The sequence below is a fragment of the Vipera berus genome (genome assembly GCF_964194415.1).
Source record: "Vipera berus genome assembly, chromosome: 2".
Classification (NCBI taxonomy): Eukaryota; Metazoa; Chordata; class Lepidosauria; order Squamata; family Viperidae; genus Vipera; species Vipera berus.
Window position 1 is genome coordinate 81,023,156 of NC_138203.1, and position 24,604 is coordinate 81,047,759.

Sequence of the window (24,604 nt, forward strand, 5' to 3'; positions counted from 1 at the left end):
CTTAAGATGAATGAGGAAGAAGATGTAAATATGTAAAAGACTTCATGGTAAAATGGGCAAAAAAATTGGGTATAATATAACACTAGATAAAGGGGAGAATGTATGGATTAATGGATTAAAATTTACTTTGAATTATATGGTAGTATGAAAGAAATTTTTTATAAAATGATGTATTGTTGTATTTGACTCCAGATAGATTAGCTAAAATGTATAGAGGGCCTTTCTAACAAGCGTTGGAAATGTAATCAAAATCCAGGTAGCAAATGTGGTGCTCTTGCAAGTATATGAAAATCTTCTGGATAAACATAATGATAATGCAGAAAATACTTGATACAAATATTAATAAAACCCAAAGCTTTTTTTTAGCTATTATGGATAAATCAACTGAAAAATAATTTGGGGCTCTATTTCTTTAAATGGTGACTGCTGTGAGGATTGTACTCGCTAAGCACTGGGAAGAAAAGGAGATGCCGAGAGTTGAATGGATTTTAAAATTCATTGAATTAGCAGAGATGGTAAAATTAGCTGCCTTGATTAGAGATAATGGACTAGACAGTTTTGTAAGAGACTGGAAGGTGTTTGTGGAGTTTGTGTGTGTTACATACAATAAAAGATGGTTAACAGAGGGATTTGAAGACTAGTGTAATATTTGGGCTAACCTGTTGATATTTTTTCTTTTGCTATATATATATATGTACCGTATTTTCCGGCGTATAAGATGACCCGGCGTATAAGACGACCCCCGACTTTTAAGAAGATTTTCAAGGTTTTTCGTCTTATACGCTGGAAAATACTTACATGCCAGTTGCCAAGTGTCCGACACAAGCCCGATTCAGCCCTGTCTGATGCAGATGGTGCAAAGCCTCCCTTTTGAAGCCCAAAGGGGCTTTTCCTTCCACCCACCCATTTGAGAGCACATTTGCAGACAGAGCAGCCGCGCGTCTGGAGCCAAGCCCTGCCCAAGAGGCGGTCAGCCAGGTGGGCTTGGAAGACGCGCTGGAGAGGCGGGCTTGGGGCGGCCATGCCGAGGCCGGCTGGCGAGGGCCGCTGCGTGGTCTGTGGGCGAGAGGGGCACCAGGCCCGCCAGACGTCCCCGGAAGTTCCTGGAACGGGCTGGCAGGCACGCTCTTCCCCGGCCCACCGGAAGTCCCCGGAAGTTCCCCAAACTTGGAACGGCCTGGCGGCGGGCGGGCGCTCCGTCCCCGATCCGCTGGGGAGCATCTCCCAAAGCGCAGCGTCTGGCGGCCGGGAGTCCGTCGGCCTGGTCACTGGCGAGCTGGCCCGCGGCTAGGGCCGGGGCCCAGGAACTTGTAGGCGGGTGCGGGTGGGGGAAGGAAAGCCGGGCGCGGGCTTCTGCGGCTGGTTGCGAGGCCGGATGCGGGCGTCTGCCGGGAGAGATAGCGGGTAGCAGGGCGCGCTCTGCTTATGCTCAGATGCCGCTTGGGTGAGGGGGAGGGGCTTCCTGCCGCTCCCAGGGTCTGGCGTTTGCAAGGGGGAGGGGAAGGGGCTTAGAGGCTCTTGGGGGTGGGAAGGGAGAGTCACGATGGAGGGGGGACTGGACTAAGGAGGCTTGAAGTTGCTTTGCAAGAACGGGGACGCTCGACTGATTTATGTTTTTTTTCCGGCGTATAAGACGACCCGGCGTATAAGACAACCCCCCAACTTTTGAGAAGATTTTCATGGGTTAAAAAGTCGTCTTATACGCCGGAAAATATGGTATATATAAGATATTGAGATTTCAATTATTAGAGACCTCCTCATCTGAAATATTTGTCTATATATTTCTCTTGTTAAACAAGGATGAGAAAGTTTGTAACTATTTGCAGACCTATTATGTAAGCGGAGGAAAAATTACCAGGATATATATATATATATATTTCAGCATCCAGCCAGAATAGATTTTTTAAAAATGTTTAATGTTGGATGTTTGGGTCAATTTTGTTTCATTTTTTCATTTTTTGTACACAAATTTTGTTGTTACTATTGGATATATGTTTTTTTCTGCTTTGTATTTTATTCCTATTGATAAAACATAATATATATTTAAAAAACCATTCATCTTATAATATACAGTAATTACATTATTAAAAGTGTGCAGTTTTGAAACCAATTAAATCATTACTTTAGGTAGGGATATTCATTTATCATTTAGAGCATTGTTTTTCAAACTTTTAAGATGTTTAGACTTCAACTTTCAAAGTTCCCCAGCCAGGAATTCTAGGAGTTGAAGTCCACACATCTTAAAAGTTGCCAAGTTTTAAAAAACGCTTATTTAGACATTCAGTTTAGAGAGTACTACAAAGTCTGAGTAGTTGTAGTACTCTTTAAACTGAACTTCAAGTTTGAAAAACATTAAACTCATATTCCCAGTAGTATTCTTCTTTCTTGCTCCAATTTCACTCTCCCTGAACTGGGAATTATTTTTCGTAATACAGCTAGATCAAGCATTCAGGTTGTCTAATTTAAATTTTTATGTTTTTATTTTTCATCAAGTTATGTAGAATGTACTAGGTCAGACTCCATTTGATCCAAGAGTTTGTATGACCTTTCATTCCCTTAATTAGAATATATCTAGATAAATTATTCAGGCTTTCTATCTGATTTTAATTTCCTAATACTGTACAGATTTAGAACATGAGTCTACAGAAATTCTTTTCTGATTTTCTCCATTATTTCTATTTCTCTCTGCACACACAGTCTGTAGAGATAAAACTATTTCTACAATTGTCCCTCTTCAGGAATATCAAGCAAATAAATTTTATAGATATGTTATTCAAGGGAGTACTGCTGGATTTAGTCTCTCAAATGGAGATAATTGGCCATTTATTTGTGGTTCAGGTAATTTGTAATCCAGAATATTTTGACCAAGCTTTTTACTGTTATTCTGGCTTCAAAGAGAATGTGGTTCATTATAATGAATTCAGTTACAGTGGTACTTGATACTCAACTGCTTTGAAACTCACTGAATTTGGTACTCAATGCATTTTGACGAAAATTTTGTCCTGGTACTCATCATTTGTAGTCAACATATAAACTAGAACTTGTTAGGGTTGGCTGCCTTGTGACTTACTGCAGTATTCGTCTTGGGAAAAATTTGTTTGGTACTCATCACACCTGCCGGAACCAATATGAATACCGAGATACTACTGTTATACTATATAGGATATCATCTGTCTGATGAACTGATGCACAATGCCAATTTTTGCAATCTTATATCAAACAGATCATCCAAAGGCTACATAGGATTTTGTAAGTATCTTAAATATAGCATTGCTCAAATTATCATTTACTATATTTTTTAAAATAATGGGAGTTAAATCTAAGGGTTCATTAAACTGTGTGTAACAGCTTACATAAGCAACAACTATTTCTTCATCAAGTATTTTCCCTGGAATCAAAGACAGAAGAGAAGCATATTATGTGGCTCATGGAAATCACCTGTTTTTTAAATTAGTGTAAAGATGTTGAGTAATCATTTTCCCAGATCCAGCATTATCTGTCGTATTATCTGTCATATTACTGTAACCTTATATGACTACATATTTAATAAAAAAACACATAGGGAAAAGGGTAAAAAAAGGCAAAACATTAATGCAGTAATCAAATATCAGTACAAACCTTTATTTCCAAGGCATTTCAGTAAATATTTCTTCCAACTTACATACTGCATCTGATATTAGAGACACTCACATTACAAAGGAAGTCAATTATTTCTTAACGCTAGCTTTATGGGATCTACTAAATTAGCACCAAGACACGCCCCAATATTCTCACAACAAACAAAGTTCCAGTGGCTTAGGAAGAGAAATGGTGATGACAACAAATGATAACAATCACATTTCTATCAGTTCAGAAAACTCCCCAAATCCATCATGAAATATAGGTCTAAATGCTTATACAATGGCTGTTGTTGAAATTGTATGTTTAGCAGGAATGTACAATGAGCAGAATCTGCAGGAGAAATTTCATGTTCTACAATTTTTGCTATCATTTAGTCATTGCACCTTTGCTGTTTTTTTATCCAAATTCATCCTCTTTTTAGAAGTTTTCTTATATCCTTTTTGAATGTGTATATTACCGTACTTCTCTTCAGATGCATTTAAATCTTAAACTTAATTCTTATATAAATGTAAGAATGGGGAATTGTATGCTTTAACCCAATTATTTAAAATAAAAATAATATAGTCCTTCCTCTAATATATATATAAAACCACCAGTTTTCTATCTCTAGTGGATTTTAGGGAGCCGTATCAAGTTATGTGAATCCACAACCAGAATATATGTTTATTACTTTAGTAGTATCTTGGTTGATATATTATTGGAGCACTAAGACATTGGACAAGAATATTATACTTTAAAGAGACACCAAATATTTTCATTGGATTAAAGCAGCCTTCCTCAACTATGGATCTCCCAAATGTGTTGGGATTGTGTGCCTTGTCATCTGAGAGTTCTGAGAATTGCACTCTCAATGTATTTGGGTAGGGCAAAGAGTATAAGAAAATTATTTCAAAAGCTTAATACACCTATTCCCACAATTAGAGAATTGAGCAATATATTTATTTCAGCTTGAAGTTTTTGCAACAGATTAAAATATAGACATGTTGCTAAATGTAAGTACTGTACTTTGCTAAGAAAGGAAGAAAGTTTAAGACAGCAAATCATCTGATAGTCCACATTTTAGGTGAATTGTTAAGGCTGTTACTTCAAAAGTTATTGGCCCAATTGTGATCTAAGCTTCAAAGGATATTTAAGACCATTTCAATACATTTATTTATCACCTAAAACAGGGGTCTTCAAACCTGGCCCCTTTATGACTTGTGGACTTCAACTCCCAGAATTCCTCAGCCAGTGTGCCTGGCTGGGGAATTCTGGGAGTTGAAGTCCACAAGTCATGAAAGGGCCAGGTTTGAAGACCCCTGACTTAAAGCATCTATGGCTTATCAAAAAATACTTGTCTGTGTTCCATAATAACATTGAATCAAGAAGCTGAATGTTGGGTGATCTAAATTAAACAAAAATGCACTCTCCAATAGCTATCGTCCCATAAAGCGGAATTGTAATTAAGTGTGCATATACACTGTATGTGTGACATGTGGATGTAGATCACACACATACACACAGCACACACATACATTGCAATGAAATAATAGCTTTTCTTATGCTTCCACTATTTGTTCCCTGGTAATTGGGCCATTTGCATGGGAATAGTCAGGCAATCCTTCTTCATCCAAATCCGAGATGTCCGGTATCTCATCAGATTCTGAAGACAATTCTGAGATAGTAAAATCTGGAACCTACAGAAAAATAAGCTCAAATAAATTTGAAGGTAACATTTGAATTCTATACACCCTCCTTCCCCACTTTACCCCAGCATTAAGCATGTAAACCCAAAGAATCGGCTAGCAAAATCTCTACAACTTTGTTTTAAATACTGTAGAAATAATTAAAAAGGAAAGAAAATGGGGCAGGGGGATAAAAGCAATCAAAATGAATATCGGCATATTCATACACTTTCCCTATAAAAAAGAGCCAGAACATTTGAGACACTGCTTGGGAAGAAGGCGATTGAGGTGGTCATCATGAAGGTGTATAAAACAATAAGTGAATGGGGAGAAGTTTTTCTTCCTTTAAAATCAGGACAGGATCATCCAAAGACTCAAGATTTAGAATTAGGCAGAAGGCTATACAGGTAGTCCTCGACTTAACAACAATTCATTTAGTGACCATTTAAAGTTACAATGGCACTGAAAAAAGTGACTTTTTCACAGTTACAGTCTTTGCGGCATTCCCATGATCACATGATCAAAATTCAGATGCTTGGCAACTGGTTCATATTTACGATGGTTGCAGTGTCCCATGGTCAGGTCACCTTTTGTGACCTACTGACAAGCAAAGTCAATGGGGAAGCCAGATTCACTTAACAACCGTGTTACTTACTTACCAATTGCGGTGATTCACTTAACAAGTGTGGCAAGAAAGGTTGTGAAAGGGGGCAAAATTCACTTAACAAACGTTACACTGAGCAACAGAAATCTCTGGGCTCAATAGTGGTCATAAGTTGAGGACTCCCTGCACTTTTTCACCTAGTGCCTAATTAATTTGTGGAAATCATCATTACAAGACATGGTGATGCCACTAACCTGGGGAGTTCTAAATGGAGATTAGATAAATTAATGGGGGACTGTTTTTTTCAACAGCATGTCTCCTAACACTGTTTGCAAGGAAACAATGATAGAACAAAGAAGGATATGTTTTCATCTCCTGTCTGAGAGCACCCCATTGTATCAAAAAGTGATACCTCGTTGGCCCAATCTAATTTGGTGGTTGTTATCATACAGAGTTGTGATCTCTTAAATACACAAGATCCAGACAACTAGAAAAAAACTCTATCATTATTCAAAAAAAACACTGAGAACATTAATGATGTTCACAATCATAGAACTGTGGCAATGAAGGGTGCTTTATTTTTTGATAGTAAAGATAACTAATGTCATTTTTGCTCTAATAAGACTTCAGAATAAAAACCTCATAGAAGTTTCTCTAATCTGTATTCTGCAAAACTCAGCTGGCCTGAAGCACTTCAAAAGACCTACTTTATTCTGAAAATTCAAAACCACTGCAAGCATTTATTTATTATTTAATTAAATTTTTATACCGCCCTATTCCCGAAGGACTCAGGGCGGTTTACAGGGCAACATAAAATACAATATAAAAATAGTATAAAATTAAAATAGATTAAATTAATTAAGCCCAATAATTAAAACAATATTAAAAGCTAAAACCCCTTCAGTCCAGGCCTGATAGATCAAAAAAACCAGGTTTTCAGGTTTTTTTACAGCAGAATTCAGTTGAGAGACGTTTGTTTTCAAAAATCTAAAATGTAGTGAAAACTGCATTCTTTTTTCTCATGCATATCAAAATGGTTTCAGAATAGATTATTTATATCTTCTATTTGGGTGAGCCAAATTGTGGACTTCTCAATAGGCTCCACTGCAATTTAAGACGTTCTCTCCAATGACTCTCACTCTGAAATTTCAAAATTATAACTGAATTCTACATGATATTTTAATATTTCTGTATGCGGTAATTGTTTATGAAATAGATCAACAAGGACATATGCTCATTTTTGAAATAAATCATGGTTGTATCAATATGCTAATCCCCTAGGATGCATTTAAGACATCTGTTTGTGGAACCATTAATGCTACTGAAGAATTCCAATTTTATAGAGCTGGAAAAATGGTTAAAAGATTTTTTTATCACATGCCAGATGAATGTCATATACCACATGAAATCCCACAGACGAATTAAGCATTTATAGCCCCCAAGATTTAAAGTGAGGCAACTATTTTCCGAATACTTTGTTCCTTGAACTATTGGGAATGAATGAGAAAATTATTGGCTCATCATTTGAGACAACAAAAACGTTTCTATCTGAAATTCAGGCCAACGATGAACAGTTATGTACTGAGACAAAAAAAGTATTCACTGGTTTTATGTTTATAGTTATACTCAGTTATATAAATTGGGGATGTTGCTAACTGAACAGCAAATTACAGGTAGTTCTCAACTTACGACCGCAATTGGGATCGGAATTACAGTTGTAAGTCATGAAGGGTGTAAGTTAAAGCACCCGCATGATTGCACCTGATTTCATGACCGTTTTTCTGGTGGTCATTCAGTGAATCACATGGCTATAAATTTGAATCCATTTTCCCAAATGGGCTTTCTTGCTAGAAACCGGCAAAAAACAACGGAAGTCGGGAAACAGCATTGCATCAGATGACCGTCGGATGCTACAACCAGACCAGAAAAGTGAGACAGTTGCCGAGCACCCAAAATGTAATCATGTGACTGCAGGAGTGTATATGCAACATTTCATGGTGGTTGGAAGTCTTAGGACCTTTGAGAGATGCCGTGCTTAAACAGCAAATTTGTTTTGCTGTTTCATTTAGCTGATTATTAAGTTATTATTATAACTTTTCCCTCTGTATAACTACTTTCTCGATACCGATTGGGTATTGTAGCTTTCTTTACAATATTTTATTATTAAAAGGGTTTGGCCTTGCATGCCCCTATAATCCATAAGAGACTTGGCATTAATTTGCACTTTCTGTCAAAATTTCCTTTTGTAAATTCCCAGTAAGTGTCCTCGGGGGCAAGGGGAAGCTGACAAAAGCAATATTGTGGCCTTGTGCCAGAAGCCACATCATTTTTCTATACATCATGACACTGCATGTAGGTTCCTGGAAGTGTGGCACAGTGCCTAAAAACATGTTGCTTCAGCGTTTAAGTTGAATTTGTTTTAAAACCACCTGCTCAAAACATATATCCTATTGTATTTCTACCTTCCTTTAAAAAGGAATAAGAATCACTTTTGGGGCAGGGGGGAAATTGGTGGCTTTCCAGATGACCTTCCTTTGCAGCTCTCATCAGTGTGTTATATGGTGAAGGATCAAGAAAGATAGATGTAGTTCACCAAACCAGAGGTCTAAGGCAGGGCTCTTCAAACTTGGCCCTTTTGTGACTTGTGGACTTCAACTCCCAGAATTCCTCAGCCAGGCATGCTGGCTGAGGAATTCTGGGAGTTGAAGTACACAAGTCATGAAAGGGCCATGTTTGATGACCCCTGGTCTAAGGCCTCTTCCTTATCAGGCACCAGGTAATAATTGACATATCAGGTACCAGTTGACATTTCTGTCTACAAGATATAGGCTTATTTATGTTTTCTGGATTGTTGCCAAAGCACTAAGTATAAGAATTACTGTATTATCCAACTGTGTGCTAAAGCATCTCAGAATACTTTTGAAAACTGGTCGTCTTCCAGCCTCTAGATATTACTAGCATCACTACATCACTATCAAGCTGCCGGTACTTTACAAGTTTGAATTGGGTATCTATTATTTTACAGCCAAAACATTTTGGTCTATGAACATATCTGCAAATAAGAATCACAGGATGATCACAAAGTGTCAATATAAATTCCAAGTCCCAGAACTGCAATGCAATTTGAGAGTCAATAAATGTAATTCAGATTTTCTATACTCAAGTTGTTATCTATAAAATATATTTTATGAAGGAATGGCAACAGCTCAGCCAGTTGGCTTGGGGGTGGTTGGTGGACTTAACAGGGAAGATGTGACCAAGGTATCATTCTGGCTTGTTTGTTTTTTTTCATTTTGTACCTAATGATAATTTTAGTTACCCAGAGCAGAGTGAGACATGCGGCTTGTAAATTTAATAAATCAATCTTAATATTATTTTGATCATTTGTAGTTTTGTTTAATCTGATAAATATTCTGAAACTTCTTTTGTAAAGTTTGTTGCATGCTTACAATAGCAAGGACAGATAGTGATCTTGTAAATAAGGCATCAACCAGATCACATCCTCTGCAGTGTAGTGTATTTAAACCACTATCCTTGACTCATGAATGAGCCAATCTATTGTCAGCCCCGTCACCGTTTTTCCAGCCCTCTTATCTTATAGGGGGGAAGCACTGACAACGCAGAGCCCTTAATTTATTTTTATGAAACTTCACAGGTAGGAAAATCTGGCCCCTAATCTTTGAGACAGCAGGTGACGATTTTATTTTCCAAAACCACATTGACCATTGTTTCTGTGAGTCTAGTAGCTGGAGGACTCTGAACAATTATTACTGACGTTTTATGAAGTGATCTTCTGAGCTTAGAGAAAGTATTAAATATTTTACATAAAAGAAAATGTAATCAGAGGAGCATGCATTACAGCAAGTAATAGCAATAGCAGTTAGACTTATATACCGCTTTATAGTGCTTTACAGCCCTCTCTAAAACGGTTTACAGAGTCAGCCTATTGCCCCCAACAATCTGGGTACTCATTTTGCAGGCCTCGGAGGGATAGAAGGCTGAGTCAACCTTGAGCCGGTTGCACAAAAAATGTGTAATCCAAAACTCTAGCAGTCCACTTACAGAGACATAAGCCCTACCTCAATTTGCTCTTGAAAGGCAGCCATATGCTCTATTACAAACTACCATGTTTCTAAGGATTCTACTTTAATTTTCATTCACCCTTCCTAATAAGGGATTCTGTCTGAGAAAGGCTGCCCATCACTGTTTCTTCATGTCAAGTCTGGGTCTCCTCCAGCACGTTTTAATGTTTTTTAAACCAGCTCTTACTATTTTATCAAAGCCAATGACACTGACCAAGAATATTGAAGAGTATTTTTGTCCACACAACCGAACCAAGTTAAGAAACTCTGTGCTTTGCCCTATTTTCATATAATGCCAAAATTGTGCACCAGATCAATTTCTCATATCCAAAGTAGGAACACTCCTAAATCTAGAATTAGCTTTTAGGTCTGATTAATCAACATGATTTCGAATCTCACATCATTTTATTTTACTGCAGGAAGTCAATGTTCATACCACGATGGAATTGTGCAACCTAAGAAAATAGTTATGGACATCTCTCCAAACAAGTGGTCTCAAATTTATGGGTTCAATTGTCTTGCTAGCTATGTCATTGAGACATCACCTTGCTTGCAACTTAAGAAGCATTATTTTCTTAGATTGCTGCTGAAATTAAGATTTTCCCTTTAAGTAACTAGATAAGGTTATATGCCAAACTAGGTGATATGCCAAACTAGGCTAAGCAGAAGTTAATTAGCGGTGTTTAGTAATTTCAGGAGTGCATTAATGGAATTTAGTAATAGACTAAATTTGATTGGTTGAAAAATCCAGATTTATAAAAGTGTGGTCTAAAAACAGCTTCTTTGCTGTTTCATTCTATTTTATCAACTTAACAGAATCTTAAGTCATTGAGAACATGTCACCTCACATTCTACAGCCAATTTCTTCTATATTTAGACAAAACTATTACCGGTATCGCACAGAGTTTTGGAAACTGCTAGTGCAATAACAGCCAAGCCAATAAAGCAAAAGACATACATTTCTGCTTGGCATAAAAAAATTTTTTTCCATATTCACGAGTTCTCAATTATCAGAGTCAGGACTATTACAAAATCTGATGGATTGTCCAAGACCATAGGGTATCTGAACTGGACCCCAGTAGCTTAAAAAAAAATCACCACCAAGTCACAGCCCCCACTTTGAGAGCCGTGTCAAGCAACAGAAATGGTCAAGCTTAAGCAACAGCAGATAGTTAGTAAAGTTGGACGGGGAGCCACAGAAGGAAACAAATGCGGCAGCAACATTGAGCCCATCTAATTTAGATGTAATGCGTGAAATGCCGATTAAGGGACCAGCAGTTTATATTCACCCAGTTTTAAAATACAACCCAGCTCAATTAATAATTGAGTCACAATATAGGACATAGAATATTTGTAACCACACTTGCTTACACAATTCAAGAGACAGACTTTGGCTGCTGAAGCATTTATTACTTGAGAGAATACATGGAGAATTACAAGGCAAAGTGCTACTGAAGACAAGCTACATACCCGCGTACACACAGCATGAATCTTGAACTGAGTGCATAAATACTTGAGGGTGCTTCAAGTGGAGTGTTTGAAGTAGTACAAAGTCTTAGGATTTTAAATACCGTAAGTGTTCACAGCACCCGAGGAACTCTGGAAAATGTTAGTCATAAATGTGATTCAAACAGAGCAGTGAAGTTGATCAGTGCTCTTCTAGTGTTAAAATAATGTGGCTTAATGTTTTTAAGAAATAGCATGGATGCAAGAGCATCGCTATTCTGATTACCTTACTGTATTTTTTTCCCCAAAGTTCTTTTCTAATTAAGTGGTTTGCTTTGTTTTCTAATATACAATGGAAGGCTTTGTTTCAAAGATCCATTTCTAAGGCAAGATGGGGCTAAATAAGGTGTGGTCTCCAATGTAATCAGCTGAGGTTTAGAAGTCCTAAGGCACCCACATTTTTCAGTCCACTTAACATACAACTTAAAACGTGCAGCACTCTTTCATTATGACAGTTCCCTTTGACAGAGAAAACTTTTAATGGAAATAAAACAAAATTCTGCTACTGGTTAAGCCATCTTGTTACTTGGTGCCCTAAATGTACATTTGCCTGCCGCAATTTATTCTTCCTTTTGTTCAGGCCATTTGTTCTCCTGGTTGGTTTTTTTATCCCCTTCACCTCTGTGCTCAGCATTGTGAGGGCCAGCCAACTGTGGGTAAAAGGGACCTACCAGCCAATTGAGGGGTGTGTTGTTAACAAGATAATCCATCACATCATCCAGCGATTCTTTCATTTTCTTCAACTGGCCTTTACTAGAGATAAGAAGGTTGTCAGACACTTCTCTGAAAGAAGAGGCTGACCGGAAGCTTTTGTACACGTCTCCTGCAATATCCCCAACGTGGTGAACCTGGTCCTGAATGTTCTGTGGCAAACCCTGAATGCTGGACATCAGCGTGAGGCAGGTGGTCTGAAGCTGCTGACTCAAGTTCTGTGCAATTGCTAGGGTGCGTGATTCAATGTGCTGAAAAAGAGAACAGCTCTTAGTAAACAAACAGTTCTTGGCAAACAGTTTTTTTACAACTTAAAACAGTATCTTTGTAATGCTTCACTAGCGAAGGAGGTAGGAAAACCTGTAAGTAGGACATCATTGCCTAATGTGAGCAAGAGCTTCCAGCATGGACATACCCAACTTTGGAAGTAAAATTAGATTTAACTGGGGCATTGTAATAGGATTTGATCAAATCCCACCTTTATTTACAGTATGAGCCCTGGTGGCGCAGTGGTTAACGTGCGCTATTGCAGGCAAGCTGCCCACAGCCTGGAGTTCAATCCTGACGGAGCACAAAATTAACTCAGCCTTCCCATCCTTCCGAGGTCGGTAACATGAGGAGCAAGATTGTTGGGGGCAATTTGCAAATAATGCTTCTACATTGTATACTGCCTAGAGAGTGCTGTAAAGCATTATGGGGTGGTATATAAGCCTCAATGCTGTGCTATTTCAATCCACACAATCCATCTGCCCTAATGTAGGATCCAGCAGAGAACAAAATAGTTTGCCAATTCTTCTTTCCACCTGCAGCGTAATAAATTTTCATGCTGTATAAGAAACTCTTCAATCCTCTAGAACAGGAGGGGAATTTATAATGGCAGAATTGATTTTTTTTTTTAAAAAAGTCTGCCTTGCCCTCTTTAGTTCATATTGCTTTAATATCTAGCATTTTGAACTCTTATATTCCACTGACTCTTATACTGGCTTGCATTCTGTAAAGCTTTTTAAAAAGTGGGAAATACTGCCTTTATAGCTCATTATTTTCTATAAAAAGTTTTTTTTTGAATTAAGCAATTAATGCACAGTGGAAACAGGAATAAAATTTAAGCAAGTGATTTAATCCTAGATACAATATCACAGCTGTAGTTTTAAGGGAATCTTCAGGACCTTTTCTTGCTAAGTGTTTCAGGTGTACTCTGCATGTGAAATCAAAAGCCAAGCAAAAGGTAATTATTGACAGAAAATAATCAGTGCAATGGGGACACTGCTATTCTCTAAGTATGCAGCAGTAAAATGAAGCTATTTTATTTCCTCTTGTGCTCTAGTCTAATTATCTTAATTCCTTCATCAGCTTCTCTAGGTGATTCTGCAAATTACAGTTAGACACACTGGACCACAATTTTTTTCCAAAGTTCTGCTTCCTGAAAAACTTTAGGTCATTGTGATAGACCCCTTCAAACTGAAAACAAATATAATTTTAGAATGACTGTATCAATTGGGAACCTTGAGAAATATGAAATTAACTTTTAATAATTATAAGTATTTAATTGCACAAGGCAGAGGTCCCCAATCTTTTGGGCACCAGGGACCGGTTCCGTGGACAGAAGTTTTTCCACGGACTGGAGGGTGCGTGGTTTTGTGCTGCCTGCATCCCGCGGATGGGGCTTTTCTTGTTTGTGCGGCCCGGATGCTGGCCCATGGGTTAGGGACCCCTGGCATAAGGTTTCCGACATACTTACTTGAGTTCAACTGGGCCAAAAGCATTTTGCTGCTGATTTCCATTTGTACATAGAGTCAAATGCATTTCATTGTAGTATCTAACAGTACTCAGACAGTATTGATGGAGTCCAATTGACCTAATACTGGTTTTTCCATTGTGGCAATGTAGAATGCAAAATGCAGAATGCGGTGACACATTGCACTTCATGGCCTTGCATGCTGTAAGAAGTTTGCCGACCAGCTGAATGTAGTTTAGTGCTCTGTAGTTGCCAAGAAAATGCTCAACACATCTTTGAATGCTTTCCAGGCAATTTTGTCTGGCTCCACTAACAGATCTTTGAACTGCTTGTCATTGATGACATAGCTGATATGTTGACCAATAAAAATGCCTTCCTTAATCTTTGCATCAGTTATTCTTGGAAACATCTGTCTCAAATAATGAAAACCTTCACCTTCCTTGTCCATCGCTTTCACAAAATTTTTCATCGGTCTTGAGTTGTACGTGAAGCGGAGGCAAAAATATTTTTGAGGGGTCAACAAGTAAGTCGTGTGCCACATTATTCTGTCCTGGAGTCCAATTCTTTTGGAATAGCCATTTCTTTTAAATTTAATATGACTCTTTTGCACAGCCATCCTATTTGCATAAGGAACTATACTATTTGATATATCGGAGCTGTATTCCAACCAGCACAGCCACTACTTTTAGAACTCTACAGACTTGGTGTACTGCATGTGCTTCAACAACAGTTCCATGTTTTCGTATGTTTTCTTTCATGTGTGCAACAATGTGAACTGATACTGAAAGATATACATTGCCATTGTATAAAAACAGAAGATTTCTTTAAAAGATACGTGATAGATTAAAATACAGGTTATTTTTGTGACTAGCAAGATATGCCCAAAAGTGTTCAGGAAGCAAAATCTTTTTGTCATCAAGCGATAGCAAATCATATATTTGAGGTCAGCTCCTGACTAACATGCTTCTGATTTAATTGTTAATGAAAAACATATTAACACAATATAAACCATGAAAATGTCACTTTTAAGTGGAATTAGTTCTTTGTCAACGTATCTTCAGCATGTATTCCTTTCCACTTACCTCAGCACTGTGTGAAGGTGTCTCACCATTTTGGCTAATATTTTTCCTCCATTCTGTCCAGGAATTATATAATTTCTGTTGGGCATCTTGAAGTTTCACGTTAGCATTAGTCATGTTCTTTCTGGCGTATTCCAGCTACAATGCATAACATGCCCAATTTTACAAAAGCATACAATCCTCTTTTTATTGCTTTTAAAATAATGACCAACCTGACCAAAATAAAAATTATAAAACCTCTTTTGATGTCGTGATATTAAGAATCTCATATCCCATAGTTGTGCTTTTAAAAAAAGGGAATTTTGATCTCTTTTGGACCATCTGACTCAGAAGGAGCAGTAGTGACTCCTTTGGTACCTGTGAGAGCAATGACTCACAGCTGGTAATTCGGGACTGCTGTGTCGGCTGTGCCCTTTTGAGAGGTTCACAGTCAAGGTGCCTAGTTGAAGGCTAAGCCTCCCCATTTTCTTCCCATTGTTGAAAAGCTCGGAAAGATCCTCAGACATTTATGGCCATTAATTTGGTTGCTCTTGAATTGACAAAATATGCAGCCTAGCGACCTTGGACATGTATGTTCAACAGAGCTCTCCAAAGGAAGGCAGAGCTGGACATGGGAAAAATAACTCCCAGAGATTAAGTGGGAGAGGCCACAGGCACCCAGTACAAACCGAAATTACACAAAAATTATGAATTGTGCATCAAGATGATGCGTGCTCCACATTTTGTGTATTACCAATTCAACATCGTAGACAGAAAGAGTGGAGCTCAAGTAAGAACACAAATTTCATCAGTTGCCCCTTTGCTTCTGGAAGGCCTACAAGACAGAGGAACACTTTTCCACTGTTGTAGAAAAAAAAAGCTTCTATAGAGGTTTTTAGACACATTGCCAGATAATAGTTTGTGAGCTGGCTGTAGCTTTACTCAAAAATTGGATGCCCACTCTGCATGAAGAGGTCATGTGGCACATTTTGTACTGTGGTTTATAAAATCTGATTTATGCCTTTGTGTTGTGTGAAATCAGGACACTATAGTATGTTCAACAACCTATGGCTAGTGTAAGCCAATTTTAGTGTACTGTGCAAATGTGTCCTATGTGCAAGGTATGCATTTTATTCATGCTCAAGGCTCTTGTTTCATGCTATCTCATATTTGATCCTGGGAACAAAAGCAATTCAGCAGTGATGCTCAAAAAGAACATCCAAGGAGAAATAAAAGAGTAATTAAATTTGTTGCACAATCTTGAAGGAGTTGCATGATTTTGCTATCAGTATTAACCAGGCTTCATTTGGGGTAATTTTTCTACAATGTTTTCTAGAACTGATGCTTGAAGACTGTCTCAAGGTTTTTTTTAAAAAAAAGAAAGTTTATGTTCACTGTATTAAAACATGTTGTGCCAGGTCATTTTATTTTATTCTCTAGTCAAACATGATAGTTAAACATCTTAATTTTTAAGGTTTGATTGGAGTTCAACCTTGTAAGTATCATTAACTTTCAAAGTCCACAAAAAAAAGGAGAGGCTTGGAAGAGCAAAGAAAACATGCATGCTTCAGGAGACCACAATATTACCGATATAACTTACTTAAGAAAAATATCATACTTACCAGGTTAACAGTATAATTGAGCTGAGAAATTGTCTCTTGGCTTCTGAGCTTAGCATCCCTAAATGCATTTACAGCCTGTTGATAGGCACGTGCTCGGAGCTTTGAAGACAAAGATCCTAGTCTAACATAGTAACTTAGCTTCTGATCTCCAGTTTCAAATCCTTTGATGTTGGTAGCTTGTTTTTCTGCAGAAAAATACAAACCTTTTAGTCTTGTCATCAGGCCCATATCATGTTCATACACCAAAAGTCCATACTACTCCTTAAATGATAAATTGGCTGGCTCAAATCAGGAAAAATTATTAACGTCACACAATAAGGAGGAAGGAGGTCTCCTGTTAATGGTCAGAGGTATGCTTTGCAAAAACATAAATTCCTTGAAAAAACCATGACGGGTGAGGAATTACAAGATGAGCTCTATTGTTAGAAAGCATACAGTCATGTAGCTATACAAACTGGCATTTGTATATAGCCATGTTTCTCATCTGTGGCAATTTTAAGATACGCTGATGTCAATTCCCAGAATTACCCCCTTTATTAATTTTTACTTCCCACTTTTATTGGCTGTACAATTTAGTATTGTTATATTCTGTTGTTTTGCAAGTACACTGAGTGCTTCTGTACTAGAGACAAATTCCTTGTATGCCTAACCATACTTGGACAAATTAATAAATCAAGTATAGAGTTATAAAGAATTGCTGGTTGGAGAATTCTGGGACTTGAAGTCCACATACCTTAAAGCTGCTAAGGTACAGAGCAAAAATTGTATCTTCCTCACTGTAACAAAAGTCACTAATCAAATCAAAACAGTTAAGCTTTCCAATCCCACATGTGTATTAGTAGCTTTGGACAGAGTCTTCCAGCAAATCCTTACCCAGTTCTTCTGTGGTATGTGGAAGGTACTGGTCAACCAGTGTTTCAGACTTGCTGAGTGCGGTATCCACCCCGATGGTCACTAGGCACACCATCCGACTCTGCAGAACAGTGTTAATGCTGCCATGGACTGCATACTTAGTTAGCTCCACACTGTCCAGAACAACTCCTTTGGTCTTGTCAACAACTTCACTAAGGGTGTGTGTGACTGTATCCTTGGCACCAGTCACAGTGGTTGTTACAGCATCCCTTGCACCAACAACTGCATCCACAGCATTGGCAACCACCTAAAAGAAGTTAAAGATGTTTCTCCAAGAACTAAAAGAACATGGAGATGTAGTCTATTTGCTTTAATGTTCAGGGATCTCAAGAGGTATCGGGTACGTCAAAAGCAAGAGGTTATAGGTTTGTTGTATATTAAGCAGGTATACTGTATAATCTTCCCTTAAGTTGAAGGCCCCGTTTGCTCTTTCATTAGGTATCATTCATTAGAGGCAGAAGTTTAGATGGGACTAGAAGAAAACCTAAATTTCATATAAATTTTGCATTTTGATTTTATTAAAATGTAGCTACCACGATTTACCTACACTGGTTGTATTTTTTTCAACTTCTGAAAGATTCTAATAAGAACTCTGAAAAGTCTCTAAGGAACCACTCTCAAGCTTTCAGCTGCCATGCAGAATTCCAGTTTGTACGCATTTTGCATACAATCTGCAAACCCTCACAGAATTAATATAAGTCTAAGAAAATCCTCCCCAAAATCCAGCATCTCCCAAAAGAGGTATAAATATTTTGTGTCTTCCTTGCTCACAGGAGATTGTATAGATTAGAACATTTCACAAACCTTTATGGACAGGTGGAGTCCCCTTTCCTAAACAAAGAGTATATGACATTTTATATGTGAGACTCTTGAATTAATCTGTGCATGAAATAATAGATGCCAAATTCATGAACAAACCTATTTTTTTAGTAATTGACACCATAGTCAGCCCTTTAGGCTTTTTGCACATCTTCCTGAAATTGATTTAGGGCTAATTCAACCTAACCCTCCACTAAATGTCAAGTACTAATCGGGATCATTTGAACACAGCACCATTATGATCAAATGGGATTAAAGGCAAATAAAAATATGCCCAGGCAACCTACCTTATCAGTTGGCTGATACAGTATAGGCAATTTTTCTTCAACTTTGTCCAATCCCATGCAAGCATAGCTATTGGCCACTGCAACTGCAACAATTAAGGACAGTTCAGATATTGCTGATAGAACAATGCTTTCCAACAATTCTGTGAGGTATAGTTATGGATCCTCCACTTTAAGTAGAATAATTGGGTATTAACAATATTTGAAAAGGTACCAAAATGGCAAGTAAAATTATTATAGGGTTGGATTGTCATTTATTTGTTACATTTGCTGCCCACTTTATCATGGGGCTACTCTAAGTGGCTGTACTACATACTAAAATTAAAAAAAATGTTCATTTGTTTGGCATGTGCATTTATGTACACATACAGTAGACACACATCACTGCACAAGAGATTTGTGTGAAGGTATGAATGGACATGTATGACAGAAGCACTACAGGAGACCACAGCATATGGAAAAAAACAGACTGGAGATTTTTAAATAAGTTGAGTAAGGGATGGTTTTCAAAAACAAGAGATGGTTCCTAAGTAAACTGGATGACGTAAAGGCTTTCAAGTGGAAAAATACCAGACTGCGATAAAAGTGCTAAGCCACATGCAATGCAGGCTGCATATGGATGGGGAAGACAGTATTGGGCTGTGACATGAGCTCAGGTAGGCTGGGGTAACCTCTGTATGTGAGCAAAGGGAGGCGGGGGTAAGGGCACAGGGTGAGCACATATCTGCAAGTGCACGTAGGCCAAGAAGGAAGAATATAAGCATGCGTGAGAATGCAGGGAGGCCAAGGAAAGCGGAGGTGGAGTGTGTGCATGTGAATGCATGGAGGCAAGAAAGAGGGTAAGGGGTACTTGCATGTGTGAGAGAGCAGTTAAAAGGGGTACCTTATGTGTCCATGCAGGCAAGTGGAGGGAAAAGGGCCATGCGGTGAATGCATGTGAGCACAGTGATACATGTGACACACGTGACACAGGGAGAGAGGGTCCAGGTTGCATGAATGTGTATGTGCATAGGGAAGCCAAAAAGAGGGCATGTGTGCAGAGGCAGGAGAAAAAGTGTGTGGGATACATTTGTATGTATGAGGATAGAGAGGTCAAAGAAAGAAGATAAAACGTGTAAGGTCAGAATTTCAAGGACAAATCTAAGTCCCTTTGCTCAGCACTGTTATAACTTCAATTGTTGTTGAATGAATGGTTGTATCTCAAGGACTACCTATAATGAGGTTAATGCCTCTGGAACCTAAGTCTAAAACCTGAGTAAGTATGCATATGCTTATCCTTGTAGGAGTAAATTAAGTTTTTAGGTCAGAAAGTGGGCAATAAATGCTATAAATCTGCATCTGTTTCTAAGTATCTGGATTAACTATAAAGTTGGAGTTCTTATGAAATTCTCCCTACAACCTTCCTGAAAGGAATAACTGTTCTTTGAGGCAAGCAACTGTGGCCTTTAAACTTAACTACTAAACAGTGTAAGGAGAGCCATGGCAGAAATATAGAAAATTATACATAACACAGATTAACATTTTGTAGGAGAGGTACGTTTTTCCTCCCTTTTCATACACTGACAAAAATCAAGGTCACCTGCTGCAACTAAATGCAGGGTGAGGTTCAGGATTGATGTAAGGAAGCCCTTTTTGCACAAACCCAGTAAATAATAAATTGGTCCCTTCAGGTCAGCCTTGACCCCTGACAGATGACTAGACAAGCCCAGTCACCTTGGCGGGGCCTGTGGAAGTGATTGCCTATTGCTTTCTTCCTCAAGCTAAGAAAGAATGACCCAATTGGCTTTGTGCCCAAGATGGGAACTAGAACCCAGTACTCTGGATTTCTAGGCCTGCACCTTAATGGCTGCACTAAACCGGCTGCCACACATAAACAACTGAATTTGCTACAAACATGTGGAACAGCATGTCTTCATAAAAGAATTGTTCCATGGGTTTTTTGTTTTGTTTTTTTAAAAAAGACCGCACAGATTCACGGAAGATCCGTCTAGCAATGGTTGTTCGTTCAGATTATTTACTACTTCCTTCTTTACAAAGCACAGTGAAAGGGCACTAAAACAGCCCTCGTTTACGACCTTCCCCCTAGGTAGAAGTGACGCATAATATATTGGCCCTTTGGCCTGATCCGGCAGGCTCCTCCGAATTAAGGCAGTATCAAAAGCTAGTTCAGCTTTTTTTGTGGGGGGGCGGGGCAGGGGGGGCATCATAAAACAGGAAGGCTCCTGAATTAATATTTTAAGGCCAAAGTTGAGCATAGCATTCGCACTAGCAAACTGAAAGAGCCCTCCTCTTAAACATGACCAAATATTTCCCAGCCTGCTGTCACTTTGCAAGATTAGGTTTTCCCCTTAAGTCGACACCCACACCCAACGGAATACTGTATAAAACATAAACTGCAGTTTCTGACAGTGAGGCGTTTACAAAGTAGGTGAAAGGTAAAAGGCAAGTCGGTGGCTGGAAGTGGGTGAAGAGTGATGACTCGGCAAGCTTGAGCAACAGCTATTTATGACTCAGCTTATGAATCAAAAGTTCTTTCAAGTTCCTGACACATAAAACCATTAGAATTTTCATCTCAGAGGCTAAGCCTATTTAACTTGAATTTTAAAAACTCGAAGTTCAGCCCTGGCAGCTCTTAGGCTTGCTGCAGAGACATTAGCAAACATTCTCCAAAGATTTATTATTTGAAGTAGGTCCTGTAATTCCAGCAAGCGACATTTTGAGAAAATGTTCTGTTTGAGAGCAAATACATTTTGGCCCTGGTGTCAGGGCCAGTCACATACTCAAATTTGAAGAAAGGGATGTAATATGCAGCAAGCAGCATATGACACATTAGGAGCAACTGACTTCCTGCCATCTCATCTCCCATTTCCACCGACCTTTCATACCTATTTCCAAGTTCCCAACATTAATCTAATCTAATCTAACCATTCCAGCCACCTTTCACACCTATTTCCAAGCTTCCAACACTGCAGGGTCAAATTTTGTTCCAATTCTTTTAAGGAACTAGAATATCAGAGATGCAAAGGTATCGTACATGGGAAAGTAAAAGGTGTTAAAAGTGCTTTTCAGGCTAAAAAAAAGAAAAAGTTCCTAAAAGGAATGAAGTAGTAAGTAGTATTGTGGCTTACTTTGCGGCTCCAATTTTTGGATGATGGGCAGGGCACTGGTCAGGGCCACTGCTGTAATAGTCTTCACTCCTTTCTCTGCCATCTCACAGACAGATTTAAGATAGGGGTAATTGTCTTTTGTGTTGACATAAGCAGAGGAGACCATATCGTAGGTGGAACTCACCAGGGGCAAACTAGCAACCCTGGAAACTACGTTCTGTAAAAATACAAAATATAAGATGATTTACTCACAATTCTTCCTCAAAAGTGGCCTAATATTCTTTATGTATTTGAGACATACCTGCTGGGCATCAGCCGACACCGCTGCCATCTTTTTGCCTTGATTGTTTTAAAGTCTGAAAGAGGATTACAAGTAGTAAAAATTATTTTTAAAGTTATTCTTAATCTTTGACAACAGCAAAATATTTGATACCTTTTATCAATTTCTAAACGTGTGCAGGGGAATGTTCTAAGTCTGAATATTTGAAAACACACCTTTTCTAGCTATTGGCAGGACAGTGCAAAAGTGCCCAAATGTAGTCTCTCTAAGCAATAGTCGCCAAAGCGTACAAGAGGCATAAAACATCCAAAAGATTTTTGACAAAATTATTTCAGGGTATTTACCTTCAAGACAGTTCGACTTCTGACTTCAAAACTTGCTAAATTTAAAAAGCTAAAATTCAGCAGAGGAAACTTAAATTTGAATCAAGATTAATACAGCTGGGAGCTATGTTCTGGTTACCATACAAAGCCATAAAACAGGAGGCTTTAATAATTTGATTCCAAAATTAAGCCAGACAAAAACTGGTTTTATATTCCAGAATGTGTTGATAGCTTTCATATCATTCCTTTGACTAGTATATTGTAAATAATTTAGCACCACTGCCATGGGTGTGGCAATAGTTTCCTGAAACCATGATCATCCACATTATATGACAATGCATTCTTACTAAAATGTTCCAAATTATTGTTCTAGCTTATGAAAAGATATCTCTAATAAAAAATCTGACAAGTTCTGTTTTATTTGGCTATTATGCATATAACATTTCACTCAACAGCACGCTTTCTTTGCATATACAGTAAGACTTACTTTCTAACAAGCATTTTTTTAAAAAGTATCTGAAGGCCAATTAGCAAAAGGATTGGAGTTCAAAACGAGACTTCACTTTTACCAGAGTATTTTTTAAATGGGGCAAAGTTATATTTAAAACAGCATTCTTTATTCTGTGAAGTGCACATATAGAGAACACTTTGCCCTGTCTTAAAACTTAAAAACACATTCCATTCAATATTCCACATATTTCAGTCATTATTATTTCATAGAATGTAATTAAGTGGCTAAAAAAGCCAAGATGATATAGTCGTGGTTAAAGCACAAAAGCTAGAAATGGGCAGACTGTGAGTTCTAATCCTGCTTCAGGCACAAAGCCAGCTGGTGGCTGGGTCAGTCACTCTCTGCCCTAGGATAAAGACAACAGCAAACAACTTACGAAAATGTTGCCAAGAAAATTACAGACTCAGTCTCAATATGCCTTGAAGGAACAAACACCCACATATACTATAGAACAGCTAGCTACAGAACAAACCCACTATGCCAGAACCTTGTGAATCAATGCATATTGTTCCTCACCCATCTCAAATATTAGAATTCTTTAAAGCTTCAAGATTAGATGTTGATTAGGGTATTCCCTGATTGTTTTAAAGATACGGGAAGAGAAGAAATGGAGGAAATGGAACCATACAGAGGTTTTAAGTCAGCTAGAAAATAAGTTCTACTTATAAATAGGACCGAGATACCTTTTTTTTCAGCACTAAATGCATATATTTAAACTTTCCGTCTCTTTTCCGTAGCAGGATACTTGTTTCAATTTTGAAAAAGGTTTGATTTGGTGGGGGTTTTGCTTATAATCCACCAATATATCCATAAGTATTCCTAATACTTCAGCTATTGGCCAACATTCGCTGACTAGAATTACATCCTAATCCTAAAAACTGTAAGAGATGTTAAACACTTTTCCCAACAACTACCAAATTCAAAGATTGGGAAGGAAGGGATAAGGGAATTAGTTCTCCCAGGCAACATTTCTGCCGCTTCCATAGTTTCTCTCTCTCGAGGGGAAATGCAATCCTTTTGCACCACACGTTTTCCTCCGGGAGCTTTTGTTAAAGAGGGGGTTCAAAAAGAACCCTGCAATCGTACAACTGCATCCATCCCAAGCATTTCTTTAGCCTTTGCACCCTTACCCGAGTGCTTTAAAGCCCAAGTCCAGGAGAAACAAAGGGACTAAAGAACAGACACAGCAACCTTGCTCTTGCAGGGCACGCAAGAGAGCCTCTGGGGAAAATAGTTACTTTTCTCGTGCGATGGAAAGAGCAAGCCTATTTCCAAAGCCACATTCTTTTGCACCAAGGTGCAATCTAGCTATCATGGCAATCCCTCTTAAAAGAAACCTTGTCCCAAGAGTAGATACTCACCCGGGGGAAAAAACAACAACCAGAGACGGTCAAAGCTGTACAAGCTAGTTCACTCACAGACGAAGCACGTTAAATTCTCGGCAAACTTGTCAGAGCGCGGGTACAGCCCCGGGCAATTTATGCAGCGAACCCATCCACCCACCCCTCCTCCCTGCAATCACATCTCGCGAGAGAGCTGCAGATCCGGCCAGTGGGAGCAAACCTCTGGCCCTCCTCCCGTGATGCCTCCTTTAAGGAGTCTGGCTTTCACGAGAAATTCTGTGCTGGAGGCCGCCCGAAAAGCAGCAAATGCACCCTGAATGATTTTGTTTTGTTTGTTGGTTAGTTGCTGTTTGGATCCCTTGCCGTGCAGTTGAAGTCTCGCTGCAGAGGGAGGGAGGGAAGAGGGGAAAGGGCGCGTGGGT

At 38.5% G+C, this 24,604-nt stretch overlaps 1 protein-coding gene across 1 annotated transcript; it reads right to left on the reverse strand.

Moving 5' to 3' along the window:
- Positions 1-3,614: 3,614 nt before the first annotated feature.
- On the reverse strand, positions 3,615-24,330 carry PLIN2 (perilipin 2). Its single transcript, XM_081316260.1, has 9 exons — positions 24,201-24,330; positions 22,027-22,081; positions 21,747-21,942; positions 18,622-18,704; positions 17,477-17,762; positions 16,604-16,788; positions 15,006-15,140; positions 12,149-12,439; positions 3,615-5,297 (listed from the first exon to the last, which is right to left on the reverse strand). The coding sequence occupies exons 2-9, from the start codon at positions 22,054-22,056 to the stop codon at positions 5,160-5,162; spliced, it is 1,344 nt and encodes a 447-aa protein (XP_081172386.1). The 5' UTR covers positions 22,057-22,081; positions 24,201-24,330; the 3' UTR covers positions 3,615-5,159.
- Positions 24,331-24,604: the final 274 nt, after the last annotated feature.